Source organism: Miniopterus schreibersii, assembly GCF_964146895.1.
Source record: "Miniopterus schreibersii genome assembly, chromosome: 1".
Taxonomy (NCBI): Eukaryota; Metazoa; Chordata; class Mammalia; order Chiroptera; family Miniopteridae; genus Miniopterus; species Miniopterus schreibersii.
Window position 1 is genome coordinate 21,919,760 of NC_138101.1, and position 22,158 is coordinate 21,941,917.

The following is a 22,158-nucleotide window of genomic DNA, read 5'->3' on the forward strand; positions in this document are numbered from 1 at the left end:
GGAGGAGGGCAGGTGGGTGGAGAGGGAGAGAGTAACCAAGGAATTTATATGCATGTATGCACAACCCAAGGACATGGACAATGGTGGGGAGAGGGACTTGGGAAGGGGGAGGGATGGGGTGGAATGGGTCATTGGGGAGATAAAGGGACATTTGTAACATTTTAAACAAAAAATAAAATAGAAAAAATAAAGGATGTTAACATTTTACTAAGCATGTTGGGGGCAGAGATGTTGATCATACTCTGTTAACCATGATTGTCAACGGAGGGAAGGCACCTAATAGGAATAGGACCATCGTTGTTTAATAATTATTCACCTTATTAACTATAGGTAAGTTTTCCTACAGACTCTAGGAAACTGGAGGATGTGCTGCAAAAAGAAAATGAACTGTAAAAAGATGAGACACCTTGGGGCCTGTATGGGTCCATTGCTCAGAAAAGAAAATGCATTTTGAGAACAGACAAAGGACAAGATGTGCTTTGATTTGGTTGCTGTGCCTGGAGCCTGACCCCCCTCCAGGAGTTTGCTCAGGAATGCTGACTATTCTCAGGTCTCAGGAACTGGCAGAACTAGGTTTTAACACCATTGAAAATTAACTACCTTGTTATCAGACTTCAAGATCCTGGAAGGAAACACAGGGACCACAGACCCTGTAGCCATCCTCCACACACACACCCCTCTTGCATGCAGCCCTATATAACCAGCCAGGTAAAAAGGGAAGAGCAGAGCAGATTTTATGTGGATGAATCCCTCTGCTCTCCCATTTTGCCGGCAATAATGGAATAAATGCTCAAATGTGATTCAACCTGTCTCTGCTTAATTGGCTGAAGTAGCAACAGGCAGCCCGGACCCATTGTGTCTGGTTTCAGGCCCAGAAGATAGGTGGTTCTCTTCTGACAAAAGCCAAACGGAAAACAATGAGTGTTACTAACATTTTCTATTTATTCATTAATAAAAAGTGCATAGTACAAGCCCTTTATCCCAGTCCAAGTACTCAGTAAAAGATTACAATAAACCCTGAATGGCACAGACATGATTTGTTTGGCATGATTAAACATTTTAAAACAGCAATTAACATTTAGTATAGCACATGACCACTTTTCTTTTAACAAAGTAATCATCAGACATGGTAACAAATACATATGATTTTTCATTTAAAATATTATGTTAAAATTTAACCTACTAATTCAACAACAAAAATTTAACCCATTAACTGTAAATTCCCATTTCTCCTTTAAGTTGCTATTTTGTGTCTTAAGCTGAGCCGGTCAATTTTAGGACATATTCATTTAGAGTAATAGACTTTCATTCAGAGTGATAAATTTCCAAGGTTCCTTTGAAAATGGAAGAATTTGGTAATTCCATAAACACTATCACATCACACACCACACAAAGACACTAAAAGTACCTGGAATAGCTCAACTTAATAGTTATTTCAGAAAATCTCTGCAAATTGTTTAAAATATGACTTGCTGATAATGGAACAGTGCTTGGATAGATACATGATAAAATCTTTTACTACACACAGTCCCAATGTTAACTGTTTCAAAATGGAAAGCAAAAAACAATTATTTTGCATAAAGTAACATTAAATGACTCTCAAAATAAGTTCTTAATGGCATCTGTGGAATATTTAAGAGCCCACAGTGATTAAAATACGAAGATTTATCTTTTTTTTTCCAGATTATTTAAAAATGATTGTAGCCAGAATTCAGGTGAATGTTTACAAGCCAAGTAATGAATAAGAGTGTGCTCAATAAAAAGGCCACATGTGGAAGCTTTAAGAATTAAAAAGAATATAAATTACTAGTTAGGGTAACAGGAATATTTTATATGCAGTAGTACACTATCTTTTTTAGGACTGCAGAGAAATTTTACAAGCAAAAAAAACAAGACTAAATACTCCACTAAGAACTCTGTTACTAGTTAAACATATGGTCCATATAGGAAAAGGTTAATATTCTAGATGTAATGTCGATTAAGTGTATGACACAAATGAAGAACCGGTAATAAGAATCCAGATTTCCAGGTCTCTATCTAACACTAGACATTGTTTCCACATCATGGCCAGGTCTTCTACCAAAGCCAATTCTCAATTATTTGTGAGCCATTGACTAAGTGAATACATCAGGATCTCTGCCAGGATTTCTAGCAGTTCAGAGGACAGACTGTTAGGATATATGTGCAAGCCTTCAAAGTTCAGAGGGCAAAGGCAGAAACAGGAATGCTTATAGGCATTTAGCTCCAATCTTATGCCATTTCTGCCCATTCTGCTTTAAATACTTTTAACAGCTATAAAGCTGGGAAGGCTTCCAGTAGGCCACAGAAAGAGGAAAAACCTTAACTCTGGTATTTATTTATCCAGGATTTGACTTACCTGTGTTACAAAACCCTTGATTAGCACAATTAATTAAAAACAGGTTATATTACTTCAAGAAGTTGAGCACAAAGCCACGATGCACAGGAGGATGCAAGCAGTCAATACTGGATTACATAATGAAATGAAACCCTTACAATGTTTACGGCCCAGAATATAACCATAATAAAGGGGGGGGAAATGCCCTAAGAGGGTCACACAACTATATCAGAGACTCTATTAAAACAGTACAATGATATAGAGAAGTTTATTCAATTTATACAAGTAATTTCTCAGATCGATACAGTGAAAAACTAGACAGGTCTAAGGGGAAAAAATCCTTACATTGATAGCAAAGTATCTTCTAGCCCCCACAAATCATCTGTAATCACTTGCTAGGAAAAAATTTCATAACCACATAGGTGATACAGACTTTTAAAAATGCCTTTGTATTCATTTTCTTTCAAACTGACCAAAACAATGCAACCTTCTTATACAGTTCAAAATTTTGCCTATATTTCCCCATCCCAATCCACCCCATTACCAAACAAGAATGAGATATAGGATAAGAAAAAGATCCTTGACTGTTTCTCATTTTCCTCCTTTTTCCCTTGGAGTAAACCAAGAATTCATTAAATTTTTTTTTTTTAAGTCAGAAGGACAACAAAATACTCAAATATTTTTCTTCAAAGAAAAATAGAGTAAATAGCATTCAACTGTCAGTAAGCAAACGGGCTACCAATACAGATAGCTTTAAGAGTTTCATTGAACAGGGAAGTATTTGAACAGAAAGGAAGCTTTCTGAGAGGCACCCATTTGAAAAATAAATTACAGACAGATTAAATTACTGTATATATAGATTATACCTGGCAAAGGCAAAAAGAATTAACTATATTCCTCCTTTCATGAACCTTGTAAGGCTAGTTAGTATACAGTGGCTTCAAATGTCATATAATGAACTGTAAATCATCCACCATATTTAAATCATGTTTATTTAAAGTTTTCTTAATATTAGACATTTTTATGGGAATAAAAAACTTAGTAAACAGTTATTTTTCTCCTCCTTTTCTAGTCACATAAGCCAGTTGTAGTGGATGAAACAAATTTCAGCTGTAACTTGTAAAATATTCCAAACGCTGCCACAGTCCCAAGAACTACCTGCCACCCACCCACAAATAAACTACCAAGGTAAGTAGAAATACAGTGTGGTTCTAATTTTCTTTCATACAATCTCAGACAACCCCAAATAACTTTATAAATACCCTATGAAAAAAGCAACTTTAAAACCTATCAAAACTATTTAAAATATTTAAATGCAGAGATCTCAAATTTCCTTCAATCAGGCCAGAAATCATCACCAAAATTGTGATCACAGTTATAAATAGAATGAATGGAATGTTTTGAGTTTAGGATAACCAAAAAGGCCCATGTAACTTTTTAAAATAAAATCATTTACTCAAATACACTGTGAAGGAATGGTGATAACACAGGAAGCAAAAATAAGCTTGCAAATGAAATTTCTAGAAGCTCGTGAAAACAATACTATCCCATATTACAGATGCAAAAGGAAGAACAGTTCTAATGGGGTCAAGAGTACTCTGGTCATCTTCGTTCATTTGGTCGTGCAAGGTGTTAACTATTTTCACTTCTCATATCACAGTTAGTCCACAGGAGGAGCTGGAGGATCTTGTCCCTGTATTAGAGAGAAATTATGGAATTGACTTAAATCCCAGTGCAACGAATATAATGCATACAGTAAGAACTGAGCAGCTGTCCCCCCACCCTCCCATCCCAAATTATATCCTTATTAGGACTTTTCATATGGTTTTGCACAAGGGAACACTGGATTAACAATGTTTCACAACATTTGTCTCATTCTTTCCTGTGGTCTGGAAGAAAGGAAAACTGTGTAACAGTGAAATGTTCTGGATGAAACTGCTCTCCCTGACAGCTCCAGGGTAGTCTCATCCCTCTTGCTAAGGTGATGGATTGAGTACAGTACAAAGTGAAGCTAGAGACTTTTGTTTCTCACTGCAGAATGTCAATGAGGACACACGTGGCTCCAGATGCTAATGGCAGCTATCTAATGACTACAAAGGAGAGCCTATCTTTGAATGAAGCTGATGGTATGATGAAAGAAACTGTCTTTGTTGACACTGTTAAAACTTTCTAAACACTGATCCTACCTCTGGATTTTCTAATGTGTAAACCAATAAAGCAATTATTTAAACCAGGTTGAATTGATTTTTACTTGCAATAGAAAGCATCTGACCTGTAAAGGAAAGATCAGCACTTTAGGAATCTTCAGGCAGATTCCACTTGTTTCCTTTGACATGCTATGGGGCCTTGGTAGAGGGTGATCAATTTTTCAACTTGGAATTAGTCAGTATGTTTTCTTGCTTCTTAGGGCAGTGGGGCTACCATTCCTAACAATTAACTAAGAATCAGGGGACTGTAATCTTGTCATTTTTAGTGGCTTCTAAATTAGCTTATTAAGTTGGATTTCTTTAGCTCCAAACAATGAGGAGGTTGCTCTTTGATGTGAAGTAAAACTGTATATAGAAACTAAGAAAAAGGGCGAAGGAGAAAGCACTTTATCAAGAGAAGCTGTTTAACGGATACTCCCTCTCCAGGAAAAAAACAAATAAATTTAAGAATGAGGCCTTCTTTCTTAATTGAAGTCAGCATGCTACATATCTAAATGTTCTAGTCCTAAAACAACCCAAAGCACTGACCAATTAACATTGCACATTTGCTTTCTCTTACATAAGAAATTAGTTTAACTGAACTTCTTTATTATATTAACAACACAGGATTGAGGAAAAGAAGCAGTTATTTTAGGAATTTCACATGGTGAAGGTTGAAGGGAATTTGTGGGATAACTTGGTGTTCAACAAATGAATCCATCACAGAAATACTTTAAAAGAGATGATATCTAGCCCAGCCGGGTGTGGCTCAGTGGTTGAGCATCCACCTAGGATCCAGGCAATCGGGGTTCGATTCCCGGTCAGGGCACATGCCCGGGTTGCGGGCTGCAGCCGATCAATGACTCTCTCATCATTGATGTATCTATCTCTCTCTCTCCCTCTCCTTTCCTCTCTCTGAAATCAATAAAGGTATATTAATATATATATATATATATATATATATATATATATATATATATATATCTTTATTTTTTAAAAAAAGATATCTAAATCAAATGGAAAAAATTATAACAAATAAATAAATAAATAAATGCTGGTTCTGAAAGTGATTAAAAGGGATCCTTTAATGGAGGTTCTAGTAAAGACAGGGTATTTATTCCCTACAGGGTCACTTCTTCATGTTTTTTTCATTTAGAAAATTCTAAAAACGGTTGTAAGTCATGACTATCAACATTTATCAACATGGATAATTCCTACCTCTGCTTTTGCCAGCTCAGTTGAACTACTATGATGCAGACCAGAAAAATAAGTTTGAAATAAATAGGATAGGAAAACAACAGGAAAACAGGATTTAGCCAGATAGGCTCAGTGTGTCTACTGATAGCTAGGACAGAGGGGAGAAAATTAAGTGTGGGTAAAAATATTTGAACTGTAGCTAGTAAGAGAACTTAGGGAGCTGGAAACATGGGAGGCAAGGGATCAACTGAGAGGTGGACAAAAGTTGGGAATAGAAGACTGATATTTGAGAAATATTGCTGTAGATTATCATGAACTGGATTATTTTTTATGTTTCTCATGTGAGTAAAGATTGGAATTCATTTTTAAATTATTTTGGGGCGACTATGCTTATCTCTACATGTGAATGCCACAAACACTAGGCCATTTGGGGTTGCAAGATTTACTAGGATGACAAAGGAAGAAAAACTTACTCCATGAATTAAATCTTCCTTTTGCAGATATTTCAGTCAAAACAAACTTGTCCCCTTCCCAGGGCACATGGATCCCCCCCCTCCCCAAAATGGGTTTCTAAGCCACAGCACTTACATTATGAGGACTGGTTGGCTTTCCAGTTAGATTGGATCCTCTAAGGTTAGGAGGTCTCAGTAGAAACAAGATCAATGCAATAACCATCCAGGCCATCAAGATCATAGTAATACTGATGCCATTATCACCAGAGGGTCCTGGTACTAAAGACAAAAAACATATTTGCAACAAAAACTGGAGCATGACTATAATACTGTTAGGTAAATGTAAAAACAATTATGCTTAAATGTTAACTTCAAAAACTGTATTACTATAAAAAGACTGTATTAATAATTTAGAGAAGTATAATTATGAAGTATTACATTTTCAATTTCCCTTTCCTCCATGAGAAAATCTAAATGGTAATGGTATAAAATAGTCAAAAGCCAAAGCCTATTAAGTGAAGATTTTAATATTGCAGTTCTTAATATTCTGGGATAATAAAATCCTTTGAGAATTTGATTAATATTAAGGGGATTCTTTTCACCATAGGAATCCATGTATACACATTCAACAATTTTGCATATAATTGTAGAAGGTTCATGGACCCACAAAGCCACCAATCCAGATATACTGAGATCTACGGAACCCAGGTTAAAATCACCTGATATACAGTAAATACACTCTACTTTGGGGAAAGGAGGAATTCTGCATTTTAATTAAAGAAGCAGCAAGAAAAAAATAACAGAGCTTAAGGAAAAAGGAACATTTGAGTTGTATAATATATATATGAAAGTCCCTTTAATGATATTCTCAAAAGAGATATTAATTTGGACTTTTTGAAAAAAGAAGCTGTATTCAGATCTAGATATTTTAAAGTCTATGCATTTATTAAAAGAAATAAGTCAGGCATGTGTACACAGATGTCACTTTTCCCTGCTCCTTGAGGCAGACTTATCTTATTTAATTCAGAATGACAAGTACCTACCAGAGTGCCTGGCCCACAGTATAAGCTTAAAAAACTTCTAATAAGTGAAACAGATTTTTTACTGAACTATCTTAGAAAACTCAAATTGTCAGAAATGAAAAAAACAGACGACTAAATTTCTAATCATAGAATCTTTAGATGGTTATTAAAATAGGCTGTCAAGACTGTAACTGTTTGGTTTTGACCTCCCTGCCTCAGGAAAAAGTAAAAGAAATCCATGCAAGATACAGTCAGTGCTCTGGGGTCCATGGGCCCAGGACTCACCCCCAAGAAAGTGAACAGATGGGTGGCATTATTGACACCAAAGGATTAGTGACCAAAAGGGAAATCATCAATCAAGGGTTGAGCTAGCCGAAGAGCAGCCTGGATAGGAATGCAACCTGTGTCTGTTGCACCCCAACCACTTCCCCAGAAACAACTAACATAGTATTCAGAGTCACCAAAATTGTATTACTCATCACACAGCGCATCAGTAGACTTTTTTCTTCTATGTCCATATCTTTTTCTTGTACCCTCCTATTATATAAACGTGCTCCCTTATAATTAAGACCAATTTCTCCATTTGAGCTTTGGATCCCATTACTCTTGCAGATGATCCACTCACTATCTTCTCTCTTGTGTATTCAACACCCCCTTTTTCCCCATTGTAGCCAATTCATATTCACTTAAACGTGATCAAGTTTCTCCCACCTTTTTTTTTAAAAAAAACCCCTTCCTCAATCCCTTTCCCTGTCCAGCTATCAGAGCTAATATCTTCAGAGTTGTGCACATTTCACTACCTCCCACTCATGGCTCTGGTTGGTATCCATCTCCATCATCATTCGATCAGCTTTTCAAAAGGTTACCTATGACACCTCCAGGCTGCTAAGCCCAATGGGTAGTTTCAGTTCTCATTCCATGACCATTCTCTCTTTTTCAAAACACTTTTTCTTCCTTTGTCTCTATGCCACTCTGTGCCTTCTTTCTACCACTCAACCACTCCTTTACAAGTTCATATTCCTTTTCCTGGCTTTTAAATATTAGAATTCCTCACAGTCAATTTTAGGGTCCCTTCGCTTCTTGCTGTACACACTATCATGCTCACCTGTAGCTTCATTTACTCTGTTTGCAGACCACACCTAAATTTATACCCAGACCTAGCTCTCTGAACTTCAGACTCAAGTCTCCATCTATTGTTCTACATTAATAGTTCTATTTTTTTTTATCTTCACATCATCAGGGAGTTTTTTGTTGTTGTTTTTTTAATCTGCAATAATACTTTTATTTCATGTGTTAGTTTTCTAGGGCTGCTATAAAAAAAGTATCACAAACTTGGTGGCTTAAAACAAAAGAAATTTATTCTTTCTCAGTTCTGGAGGCTCAGAGTCCAAAGTCAAGGTGTCATCAGGGCCATTCTCCCTCTGAGGGCTCTAGGGGGAATCCTTCTTTGTCTCTTCCAGCTTCTGCTGGTTGCCTACAATAGCTGCTGTTCCTTGGTTTGTCCATATATCACTCCAACCTCTGCCTATGTCCTCACACGGAAGCCTTCTCCTTGTGTGTCTGTGTGTCCAGATTTCCCTCTTCTTATCAGGACACTCATCATTGGATTAGGGTCTATCTTAATCCTCAATGACCTCCTTGATTACATCAGCAAAGGCCCGGTCTCGGTGCTTCTTCAGCTCCCTGGCTGTGGGGCTTCTGTTCAGCCGGATCTCAGGAGGCTCTGAGTGACGGTGGTTCTGTGTTTTAGTTGTAATTCTGATGTGGTTGCGGGAGGCGGCGGGTGCAGCTGTTAGCTATGCCGCCACCTTGTTCCCTCTCCATCCACATCAACAGTTCTTAAACTGTGGTGTATATTAGAGCCATTCAGCAGCTCCTTTAAAACACGGATGACTAAATCCCACCTTGCACTTTACGTACTCAATATCCCAAACTAAAATGAGCATCTCCCCTACCCCATTCTCCATGCCCCACCAAACTGGGTCTCCATTCATCCAGCTGCCTCAGTCAGAAATCTATGAAAATATCTTTTGTTCTCTCTCCATGACCCTCTATTTAACACATCATGAATTTTCTGTCCATTTTACTACCTTAATATCACTCGAATCTGCCCAATTCTAGCTCTACTCCCACACTTGCTCAAGCTACCTTCACTTCTTGTCTGACCTACTGCAATGGCCTATTAACAGATCTCCCCATACCTACTCTTGCTTCCTCTGATTCTGTCCTCTATGCTGCTCTAAGAGTAATTTTTTTAAAAAAGCAAATACTATTTATAATTTTATTACTAAATAGCTAAACTGTCGCTATTGTCGTTGAACCAGGCATGATCTCTCTTAATCCTTTTAACAACCTTATTTTATGGTAGATACTATCATATCTTCACTTTATAGATGAGGAAAATGGGGAAAAATGGGGTTAAATCCCAATGTCATATAGTTGGTATGTGGCAAAGCTGGGGTTTAAATACAGGTGCTCTCATTCCAGAGCCTGTGCTCTTGACCTCTTTGCTATGTCATAATCTCTGACAATATCACACAGTGAGGCAGACCTCTAAAAACTGTTAGTATTATAGGTTGGAAAATAGAGATTTAAAAAGGATTTTTGATAAGTAAGATTATAACTAGCTGTTAGGTAAAACTAGATTATTTAAAGTTAGTCAAAGAAAGATAACTGTGTTTTCCATACATTATCAGAAATAAAATGCTAGATTGATTAATTGTACAGACCAGAAGTATAACTCCAATGCCAATTCTTATTTTATTCAATTTGGAAAATGGATCCCTTACTTTCTGATACTCTTTGCAAGTAAAAGATTCAGAAGCTTTAGAGAGTTAAACCTCAGATCACAAATTTACTAATTCATATTTCTGGACGGAGCAGCCCTAACAAAAGGCCCACTCCTTTTTAAGATGCTCATAGTGATAATATGGCACTTAGTTCCCTGTAACTGTCTCCTAGCTTGGTTCCTGTTGCAGCCTTTCCTTCCTGCATTTTGCTGCCAGAAAACTCTGCTTAAAACGCTGCTCTTAACACATCACTGCTGACCAACCCAGTGACTCAATCTCTACTGCTTCCACTCTCAATTCCTTTCCTCATATGATCTGGCCCACTCATCAATATTAACTCTGTAATTTCTCAGAAAAAGCATCCTTTGTCAACCCTATACCTTCTTCCTTCTTTAGCCAGTGGTTCCTAGCCTGCCTGTGCATCAGAAAAGTCTATGACAATATCAACACCATAGAATCTAAGGCCTTGACTTAACTCACATCATCTAATTCAGGAGCAGCTGAGGGGTGGGGTCAAGAACCGATATTTTAAAAGCTTTTCAAATGAATCTGATGCATTAATTCAATACTAGTTTGGCTGACAGCATTTGCCAACTTTGCAAACTCAGCCCTGGAGTACTCATTATTTTTCCCATCTGGCACATTCTTACACCTACCCTCCATTTATTCTCCTATATCCGACATCCCTCTCTCTTCCGTAAAAATCTCCATTTCCCACTATTTCCTTTCTTCTCTAGACTAGTGTAGCATTTCTAGTTTGAATAAATGGTTTCACATTTCTTCTAATTAGGTCATTAACTTTTTAAGAACTGAGACCATCTCTTAGCTATGTAATCTGTGCCTCAGTTTCTTTACCTGTGGAATGGAAATACTACCAGCATCTCAGAGAGTTGTTGTGCGGGTTGAAATGATCAGTATGCGAAAAGCAGCACCGTGCCTGGTACGCAGTAGGTATTCAGTAACTATTAGCCATTACCGGTATTAGAGTCAACTAGAGCACAGGAAAAACTGAGTGCAGATGGATCCTAGTGGAAGTAACCAGCCTGAAGAAGATGGTGGAGTGGGAATGGAAAAGGGTCAGAAACAACTGGTATTGGGTTGGAGGAAGTCCCCTTGGTGATGACTAGAATGGTGGGAGGAGGAAGAAGAGGAAGGTCAGGATGCCTCCAAAGGGTAGCATATGCAGTAGAATCTCTCCACTTAAAAGGCTAAATGGATTTAGTTTTCCTAACTCCCAAGATTTAATAAGATCATTTCTCTTATTCTCCACTAACTGAGAGACCATCTCAGAATAAAGGATAATAGATAAACCAACTGAAGCCAAACCTCTTGATCACAGCCAATGTTTTTCACTTATAGCAGTCCCACAAAATTAAGACTGGCTCTAGGATTTACTTTCACATGGGCATAATGTGCAAGGTTATTAACAAAAAACTGAAACAAACCCTAAATGTCCACCAAGAGAGTCTGATTAATACATTACGGTACACCTGTACAATAAAATACTATAAAGCTGTAAAAAAAAAGTTGAAGGAAGTCTCCATGAGATATGCTATTTTTTGACAGGAAAAAAAAAAAAGCAGGTGAAGAACAGTATGTCCAAAAACTGAGGGAACAAATACATTCTGCTTGTACATGCGTATGAAATTCTGGGGAGATATACAGAAGGCTAATAACACCTAGAGACACGGCCTGGGTAGGTGGGAAAATGAATAGGACAACTTTTCACTTTACATAAATTGATTTTTAAACCATATGTAAAATTGAATATACTGAATTAAACTAAACAAACAGCCCTAAGCCCTAGCCAGTTTGGCTCAGTGGTTCAAGCACAGGCCCGCAGACCAGAGTTGCGGGTTCGATTCCCAGTCAAGGGCACGTATGTACCTTGGTTGCAGGCTCGATCCCCCGCCCAGCTTGGGGCGAGTGCGGGAGGCAACCAATTATTTTGTCTCTCTCACATCAATGTTTCTTTTTCTTTCTCTGCCCCCTCCCCCTTCACTCTCTCTAAAAAAAATGGAAAAGTATCCTCAGGTAAGAATTAAAAAAAAATGGCCCAAAAAATCATGGGGTATCTGACTTCTTCGCATATTCAAAAAGAGAGATGAAAGACCCTGTTGATGAATGAATCACTGCAGGCTTTCTGTGACTATTCACAGTCCCTTATGACAAGACCCACTTATTCACCAATCTCAGAATAGGTATCTATTCCAACTCCCTGACACTGTATGCAGCTAGTACGGACAAATGTCAGGAGCAGTTATTTTAGGGTCAGTATGGAGAGATGAATGGACCTTTACATGATCTGGCCACTGTGGTTTTTATTGTGATAACTTTTAGGCACATATAAACACTAAGGGGCACAGTCACATGGAGGATATAAAATCTGTTCCCTCACTGCCTGGACATTATCCACCTTAAGAGGGTAAATACTTTTTAGTCCTGTCCGGGTAGCTCCATTGGTTGGAGTGTCATCCCAATACATCAAGGTTGCGGGTTTGATCTCTGGTCAGGGCACAAACAAGAAGCAACTAATGAATGCGCAAATAAATGGAACAACAAATCGATGTCTCTCTCTCTTTCTCCCTCTCTCCCTCTTGCCTCTCTCTCTCTCTCTCCCTTCCTTTCATCTCTAAAATAATTTTTTAAAGTATGTTTTTATTGATCCCAGAGAGTGGAAGAGAGAGGGGGAGAGAGAGAGAGAGAGAGAAACGTCAATGATGAGAATCACTGATCGGCTGCCTCCTGCACGCTCCCTGCTGAGGATCCAGCCCGTAACCCGGGCATGTGCCCTGACCCAGGGAATCGAACCTCTATCTCCTGGATCATAGGTCGATGCTCAATTGCTGAGCCACATCAGCTGGGCATAAAATCTTTTTTTTTTTTAAATGAGGATAAATACTTTCTATGCTATGGTCTGGAAAGATGTCAAATCATAAAAATGTAAAAGGACTCTGTACACAATACAATGTTCTGTTTCGCTTAAGGGTTAAGTCTTGGTTATAAGCAAACATGAGTATTATTAAAAAAAGATGCCAAATGGAATATTCACAAAGAAGCTATTAACTTAGCTGGACACAGGAAGATGAAAGAGTAGACAGGGAAGCTCTATGAGCTGGCAGATCCTGAGGGATTATTTCTATACACTTTTTTTAAAAATGTATCTTTATTGTTGAAAGTATTACCGATTTCCTCCACTTTCCCCCATTTACCTCCTCCTTCCCACTCATGCCCTCCTCAGGCCTCCACCACACTACTGACTGTCCATGTGTTGCGCATGTATACATGTAAATTCTTTGGTTAATCTCTTTCCACATGCCCCCTTCCCTCTAAAATCGGTCTATACACTTTTACAGGTTTCCAGTGGGAAAAGTGAAACTAGAACAGCAAGAGTGGACAAAGCACCAGTAGGCTTTAAGCCTATAGTCTTTGGGTTATGTACAGCAACAATTTTCAGCTGGTATGCTGCAAGAGCTTTTAAAACATGCAATACCTGACTATTTAGTCAGGGGTGTTGACCTCTTTTCCCTTAGACTGTCAAATAAAAAAATGACAGCAGCCAACACAATAGCCGTCCAGTGTGAATGAATCATAATTATACCTATTTTTTGTCAGATTGGCAAAAAATATATTTTTGGTGTGCCGTATAATTTTAGTAATTAGTTTTTGTGTGCCATGAGATGAAAAAGGTTGAAAATTGCTCATTTACAGTAATTACATTATCCTCGGTACTGCCACTCGTTTTCAAGCTGATTTATTTCAAAAGCAAGTTAGTGATAGAGCTGGTTTCCATACAACTATCTAAAAGGCAGTCTTTCAGAAGAGTGAGAAGACTTGTTCTATACTATTCTAGAGAGCAAACCTGTGGGTGTGCATTACAATGAAGGGGACTTTAGCTCAATATAAAGAATCACGCAACTAGGTGTTAACAGACTACAACTAGATTCTCCTACCACATGAAGTAATGAGCTCCTATTCAATTACCTCATCTCAAATATGCGACACACCACGGCAGGCCCAATAGGACTATGAAACTGTGACATAAAAGATACATATTTGGCTTTCTTCCTGGTTCCTAGAACAAAGATTTCCTGAGTGATAGGGGTAGGAGGAATGTCTTTTGTTATTCATAATTAATCTCTTTCAACCTTATCAGAGTTTATGCTAATGAGGACTCTTGGCAGGCCCCTATACAGCTTCAGGATGGAGGCTGGTTGCCAGAGTTTGACCATGTACTTAGAAAGCTGGAACTTTCAGCTCCACTCCCTGACCTCCTGGAAGAGGAGAGGAGCTAGAGATCAAGTTAATCACCAATGGCCAATGATTTAATCACTCGTGTCTGCATAATGGAACGTCCATAAAAACCCTAAACAATGGGTTCAGAGAGCTTGCTGGCTGGTGAACACATCAATGTGCTAGGAGAAGGACACCTCGAAAGAAGACAAGGAGCTCTACACCTCTTCCCTACCTCACCCTATGCATCTTTTCCACTTGGCTGCTACTGAGTTGTATCCACCATCATAAACCAGTGATAGTAAGTTACCTGTTTTGCAGTGTCCTGTGAGCCATTTTAGCCAATTATTGAATCTGAGGAGGTGGGGTCATGAGAACCCCTGATTTGCATTTTATGAAAACAGCATGGACTCACTAGAGAAAATTTAGAATAGAAAAGTGATTCCATTACCCAGAGGAAACAACTGCTTAAACCATTAAAAAATATGGCTCTCAGAAGTATTTCCAACAAACAATAAAAGAACTGGTGGGAAAATCTGGCCAATAAGGTCTAGAGTTTGCCTTTATATTTAAATTAAGGAAGTGGTATTTCACTCACAGAAATAAGAGTGTATCTGTTTACAGGTGGGGCTGGCTCAAAGGTCACAAATACCACAAAAGTAATAAACACTCCTTTTCCTGTAAGTTCAGTAAGATTATTTTCAACTGGAAGAACAAGTTTTAGCTTTACCTGCTTAGTCGAAAACTGAGTTATCAGAGGCACACTGTAGATTAATAAATGCTACTGAAGAAGCAACATAAAGAAATGTGAAGGGGGAACCATCGCCCATCATCCTAACAGCTTAACACAACATCTGCACAGTACCACTATGTTCTTGTCCAGAGGCATAAAATGTTTACCCTGTTGTACCAATGGAGGGTCTGCATTTTGACAAAATTCCTACTTTGGGTGAGAGGCACAGTACCAGCTCCTATTTTTCTAAGCTGTTATATGTATAGAATTTGATGGGGCACCCAGTCCACACCACAATAACAACAATTAATAATGTAATAACAAGTCCCTTCATAACAATACCTTACTGTGATTTTAGTTTCATATATATTATAAAGTGGAGCTCGGCTTCTGAGATGTTAAATATACACAACTACCCTATAAGTAAATGCAATTTAGCTTCATGTCAAAGCCCTAAAATGTGCATACAAAGGATATTTAAGTACTGCTTATAAGAGCAAAAAATTTATCATCAACCTAACAGAAGAGAATGATTTAAACACTAGTGCATCCCAATAAGAGATTATTATTTAGTCGGTAAATATTTTTAAGATAAATATATACTGATACATTCATAATACAGAAGTGAAAAACAGTACACAGTGATCCCATTTTTATAAGTGTATATGAAATCTCATTGTGCCAGGCTTCACTATCCTGTGAATGTCATCCTTCCAGTTGAATTAATAGCACAAGACTAAACTGACTTAAATGTTAGTTATCAGTTCCCCCAAAGTATCCCTCAAGTTATTTCTGTCCTGAATAAAGATGCCTAACATAAGGGCCACCAAGTCTGTCAGCTGCATTCACCATGCAGGATCCACCTTCCTGCTCTGATTCTCACTTAACTATCACAACTGCACATAATGCCAGAGAGAAAGAAACCTCCCCGCTGCCTGTTCCTCCTGAAAATGCTAATATCAGGGCCAAAGGAATTACTCTACATGCTCCCAAAGCTTCCAGACTTTGGGAAAGAATGGCCTCTTCCTTTACTCAGAAGTTCTCAAAGCTGCCCATGGATGAAAATAGATGCTAAGGAAAGAGCAAGGGGTTTGTGCTGGCAGCCTCAATGTTCCAGTTCAACCAGCCAAAAGTGCCCTGTTACATGTATATTTGCCAAGAAAAAAGTCTAGAAAGGTTTACACCAAGTCAGTCAACAGTGGTTATCATTTAGTATTCTGGAAGTTTTTCCTTTTCTTTTATTCTCCTCTGTGATTTTTATAATTTTTTTCAACAAACAGGGTACATTTTTGAGGCAGGGGGGAACAACTTTTTTTCAGCGAAAAATTAAATATTTAAGTAGGAAATACATTACTAAGGACCATTTCCTTAAAGAGCAAACTATAAAAATAATTTCTGACAAATTATGCACAGTCATCTGGCCTCTAATTCTGCCCTCAATGCCAAGCTTCCTCCTGTCCCATCATTACTTACATTCCTGAAGACATTCTGTGTCTGTGCAGTAGGACTGGGACTGCCTTAACTACAATGAAAAAAAAGAAAGGAAAGTTAGCCAATGGACTAAACCAAAAATGGATACTATTTATTAGATCATGTTTTGTTTTTTAATGAATGCTACCACAGTGTATATCATACCTTCAAAATCAGATACAAACACAGAACAGAGGGCTGTTCAGTTTGGGGGGATTTTTCCTACTTAACATAATTTTCAAATAAACCATCATCTACTGCAATTCACCTATTTAAATTAAGGAATTTTTTAAAAATCACCTGTAACTGGAACTGCTGCTCCCATAGGTTATTAGACTTCCCAAAGGAAAAGCACTAAACTATAGAGAAGAGCTACTAAAAAGACAGTAAACTTTGTTAATGAGATTCTTTTTTCCTCGTTGAAAACTGAAGCAGATAGAGGAAAAAAACAGATTGTCTCTGTAGAAACTACACCTTTGAAGGGGAGGAACACATTTTTTCCTTTTTGCTTATCTTTGTATAAACAGTGGTTTGATAAATAAGAAAGTAATAAAAACTGATACCATAGGGGTTGGGATGGAAGAGAGGAGTAGAGTAGGCTCTGGTAGAGATGGCAGTTAAAGTTTGCAATGTCTATCTTTTTACATAATCTAATTTTGGAACCATGTGGTTATCAATTTTAAGAAAAAATTAAAAAGAAAAAACTTATCTAGCAATAAACATAAATCATTCTTTTATGAATGTTCACCCGATGCTGAGGCCTTCTATGAATGTTTAGAAATGATAATTTCATAAATCTTAACAGAGATGACTGCACAGTAGAGAATGAGGAGCATGCAACTTTTCAATTCAGCCTCGTTACTTTATATCGACACCCTCTCTCCATTAAAACAGTCATTCACAACTTGAGGTTGTTTAGGGAATTGACTATAGAGCAGTCATGCTTGGCTGGTTAAGCATGGGCTCTGCAAAAAGATCTCACTTTCAAGTCTGGTTCTGCAACTTTCTAAAGTTTCAAGGCCCTGGGCAGTTTCTTTAACACCTCTAAGCTTCAGTTTCCCCATCTGGTAAGATAGGGATAATATTACCTATATCTGAGTACTAGTGAGGATTAAAATAGATAATGCATGTGAACTGTAGTTAAACAATCCAAGAAATGTTACCTATTATTACTATGCCACACTAATTGTGACTTCATCTAAACAATTGTGGAATTAACAACTAAACAAATCATTTTGTAAATTTTTCTAAGATGATCCACCTTGCTTTGGTACATACCACTAAATGCAATCTTATTGAATTAGAATGGGAAAACAACTATTAATTAATGTAAAAATATGCCATATATCTTAATGCTTTCTAAATATGAAAGGAATCAATACAAAAATTCTTAAAATTATACATTCTATGGGTATCATCAAAGAGACAAGAAATAAGTGTTGGCAAAGGATGAAGAAAAGGGAACTCATACACTTTTGGGGGTGGGGATGTAAACTGGTATAGCGACTATGGAAAACAGAACTACTATATGATTCAGCAATTCCACTTCTGGGTATTTATCCAAAGAAAACAAAAACAATAATCTGAAAAGATATATGCACCCCCACTGCAGGATTATTTATAATAGCCAATATATGAAAGCAACCTAGGTGTCCATGGATGGATGAATGGATAATAAAGATGAGGTAGATATATACAAAGGACTATTTATTATTCAGCCTCAAAAAGAATGAAATCTTGCTATTAGCAACAATACAGACGGGCCTTGAAGACACTGTACTAAGTGAAGTCACACAAAAAGAGAAATGCTGCATGATCTCACTTATATATGGAATTTAAAAACAAAAAACAAAAACCAGAGCTCACAGATATAGAGAACAAATTGGTGGTTGCCTGAGGTGGAATGTGTGGGGGACAGGTGTAGGGTGGGCAAAACAGGCGGAGGGGGTCAAAGGTACAAGCTTCCAGCTATAAAATAAATAAGTGATGAGGATGTAATGTACAGCATGGTGACTAAAGTTAATAATACTGTAAAAAAATACACATTCTACAGAAATTGAAAAAGACTACAGAACCTTGGTCACAAAACAGACCTAATGAACCTCTAAATTTGCATTATTTTGCTTGAGTGTTTTGTTTTTTTAATTGATTTTAAAGAGAGAGAGAAAGGGAGAGGGAGGGAGAGAGAGAGAAACATCGATTGGTTGCCTCCCTCGAGCCCCAACCAGGGATCAAAACCACAACCTGGGGATGTCCTTGATCGGGAATTGAACCGCAACCTTTGGGAGCACAGGATGACACTCAACCAACTGAGCCACAATGGCCAGGGCAATTTGCACATATTCGTTTAAGTTTTATTTATTTTTCCCCGATAAGGAATATGTATACACAGTACAAAATTCAAAACTTCAAAAGGACAGTCTGTGCAAGGTAAATCGCCCATTCTGTCCTTCAGACTCCCCAGCACCCAGGTTTCTTGTTTTCCTGTGTGTGTGAATCTCTCCAGAGGTGCCCTTCCATTTTTATAAGCATATGTATTTTTCCCCATTACGCCTCCACATCCAAGTAGCATTGTAGAGAACAAAAAGATGTATTAGGTGAAAAGGTCCTTGGACTGAACAAGAACTATCTAGTCAATTAAGGTATCAAAGAGTCAAAATAAGTTTTCTACTCAACTGATTATCCTGAGTTTAAATCTTTAGCAATAACAAAGCAGATCCACAAATCCATAGCTGTGATCTAAATGACCAGCAAGTTATCAGTTCATTGTACATTATGTAACTCAAATGCCAGCCTTGGCCTTTGGCTATAGCTCTATTTGAAGTGCTGCCCTATCTTGAGATCTGACTTGCTGGCTCTCTGCAGCACAATAATATCTATAAATAATAACATTATTTCCATGTGAAAAGCCCAAAAACCTTTATACATCCATTTCCTCACAAATCTACTTCCATGTAGGGCCACATCACCAGCTCTAGGCTCCTTCCTTATGCATCCACCAGTCCCACCCTCTTTTCCAGTGTGGGTCTACCAGATGCTCACTGTGCTTTTTTTTCCCACCTCTGTAACAACCCAGGTCTGGGTTTCTCCCCACACTCTTGTAGTGGGTTTGTGGTCTACAGCTGGGGTCATCAAACCACAACCTGTAGGCTGGAGACCGATTTTTATACTTTTACTGAAACATAGCCATACCCATTAATTTACACATTGTCTATGGTTGCTATCACTACAACAGCTGAGTTGAGTAATTAGTTGCCATACAGACTCCAAGCCTAAAATATTTGCTACCTGGTACTTAAATCACAAACACTGCTGATAATGGCACCTGTTAAAGACACCTGGGAAATACCCAAGGGATAAGAGAAAAAATAAATATTTTTGTGTAACTATATAAAAATGGTCATTTAGAAATGTGAGATGCTCATTAATAATGTCATTTATTCACTTATTCATTCAAAATATTTACATACTGAATGCTTACGATGTACCTCCAGGTATTGGGGATATGGTGTGAAAAAGACAAAATTTCTATTCTTGTGGATCATACAATCTTGTGGGGGAAATCAGACAATTAACAAACATATTATAAAAATGTCAGAGAGCCATGGAGAGAACAAAATAGGATGGCAGGATATAGTGTCAGTCCAGTAGCCACTTAGGCAGAGAGAGGCAGTAACACTTAGAGCGCCCTCTACATGATAGTAAAGATATAAAAGATGAGCATTCAAGCCAGAGTAAATAACTAGGGAAGGTTCCTAGGTGAAAAGGTGCTAGTGAGTTGGTGACGAGGAACCACAAAGCCAATGGGGCTGGGGCATCTGAGCCATGTTACTTAGCTCTTGTGTTTAGTCAACCTCAGAACCAAATGCTCTTCATATGTGCTCAAATCATCACAGTTGGTTGTTAATGTCATTTGTCTGACTGCCTCCAACTCTAACACATGCCAATATATAACAGGCACCTATATGTTTTATTAATGTGGAATAGCAATACTTCCTCATTATACAGTATTGGAGATATATTTAAATACAAATGTACATTAACAATGTTAAAATTTACATATATTAATTTTAAATGATTTAGCATAACTTAAACGATTTATAATTTATATTACATGTTACATTATAATAAAAGTAACATTACAGAATACTTAGTAATTAATGTGGATTAACTCACTGCCCTAACATAATTATTATATATTCTTTTCCAGTATTAAAATATGCACACTCTACATATTTTCCTATAGCATTAACAAACATAATTTTGATAGACTGCAAAATCTATGACTATTTAAGCCTCAGGACTTCAAATATTTTGAAAATCTTTTAAAATGTATAACACTAATAGGTTGGGCTGCTCTGACCATATGAAATGCACATACTTTCCCCAATCCTACAAAATATCATCTGAATTTAAGCTTACTTAATTTACTGAACCAAAAATTATCATATAATTTATGGCCACAATTTATATGCTATACCCTGATGGAACCGTTTGTCTTGATTATAAATAAAGATATGTAAGTTATATAAATATATAGATATGTGACTAGAAAGTTCACAAACTTAATGCAACCTCCAGCCAAGCAAGCAATAGAGGTGCAATGGGTGAGTAGGTGCAATGGGGTAGGGGCAATATGGAGAGGGAGGCTGACATTTTGTTCTATATTTCAGTATTACCTCATGTGATCACAATTTAGATATTCACATATTACTTGTGTTATTAAAAGGCAAAAAAAAAAAAAAGACACATACACAAAAGACAAACTCTAAAAATGAGGCTTTGATCTGCTGTTTTGGACTGAATGTGTCTCCGCAAAATTCGTATGCTGAAATCCTAACCCCCAAAGTGATGGTACTAGGAGGTGAGGACTTTCAGTGGTGATTAGGTCACGAGGGTGAAGCCCTCATGAGAGGGATTAGTGCTTTTATAAAAGAGCCCCCAGAATGCTCTCTCACCGTCTCTCCACCCTGAGAAGATGCAATCAGAAAATGGCCGGCCATCTGCAGCCCAGAAGAGGGCTCTCACCAGAACCCAACCATGCCGGCACCCTGATATTGAACTTCCAGCCCAGAACTGTGAGAAATACATTTGTTTATAAGCAGCCTGAACTAAGATATTGCTAACATGGAAAGATATATGAACTGGAGGGAAAAAGTTGCAGAAATGTATATATACTATGATCCCTCCTATGTAAAACAAATCTCTAGAAAGATACACGCGGCAAGTTGTATTTTCTAAAAACAGCCACAGCACTATTACCAGTCACACAGAGTCTTCCAGAATTTTGCCACTCCTCATCAAGAGATGAAGTCGGCTTCCCCTGCTCTTGAACCCAAGAGCAAGCTTGTGACTGCTATAACCAAGAGTTAGCAGAAGTGTTGTATGTACACAACTTTTTAGGCCAGATCATAAAAAGTTTCCAGCTGCTGCCTGGTTCTCTCCCGCCCCTATCCTCTCTTGGGATGGATGCTTGCCCTTGGAACCAAGCCACAATGCTGTGCTGAAGCCAAACAGCCACTTGAAAACACCGTATGTAGGTGTTCTTGCTGACAGTACTAGGTACGGAGGGGTTCAGCCATCCATCAGCATCAACTGCCAGACAGTGAGTGAGCAAAAGCCTCCAGATGCTTTCCTGTTCCCAGCCTGAGTCTTCCAGCTAAGAATCCAGACACTGTACAGCAGACAAGCCACCTCCACTGTGCTCTGTATGAACTCCA

General features: G+C 37.9%; 1 protein-coding gene across 5 annotated transcripts in view; it reads right to left on the reverse strand.

Moving 5' to 3' along the window:
• Nucleotides 1-918: 918 nt before the first annotated feature.
• The window catches only part of SMIM14 (small integral membrane protein 14), a 55,428-nt gene continuing 34,188 nt past the window's right edge, over nucleotides 919-22,158 (reverse strand). For all 5 annotated transcript variants that reach the window (XM_081159896.1, XM_081159900.1, XM_081159898.1 and 2 more), the window contains 3 exons: nucleotides 16,442-16,490; nucleotides 6,328-6,470; nucleotides 919-4,049 (listed from right to left, as the gene is read on the reverse strand). In XM_081159896.1, the coding sequence (XP_081016022.1) occupies nucleotides 4,017-4,049; nucleotides 6,328-6,470; nucleotides 16,442-16,490 (225 nt within the window). In that variant the 3' untranslated portion in view covers nucleotides 919-4,016. The remainder of the gene's footprint in view (nucleotides 4,050-6,327; nucleotides 6,471-16,441; nucleotides 16,491-22,158) is intronic.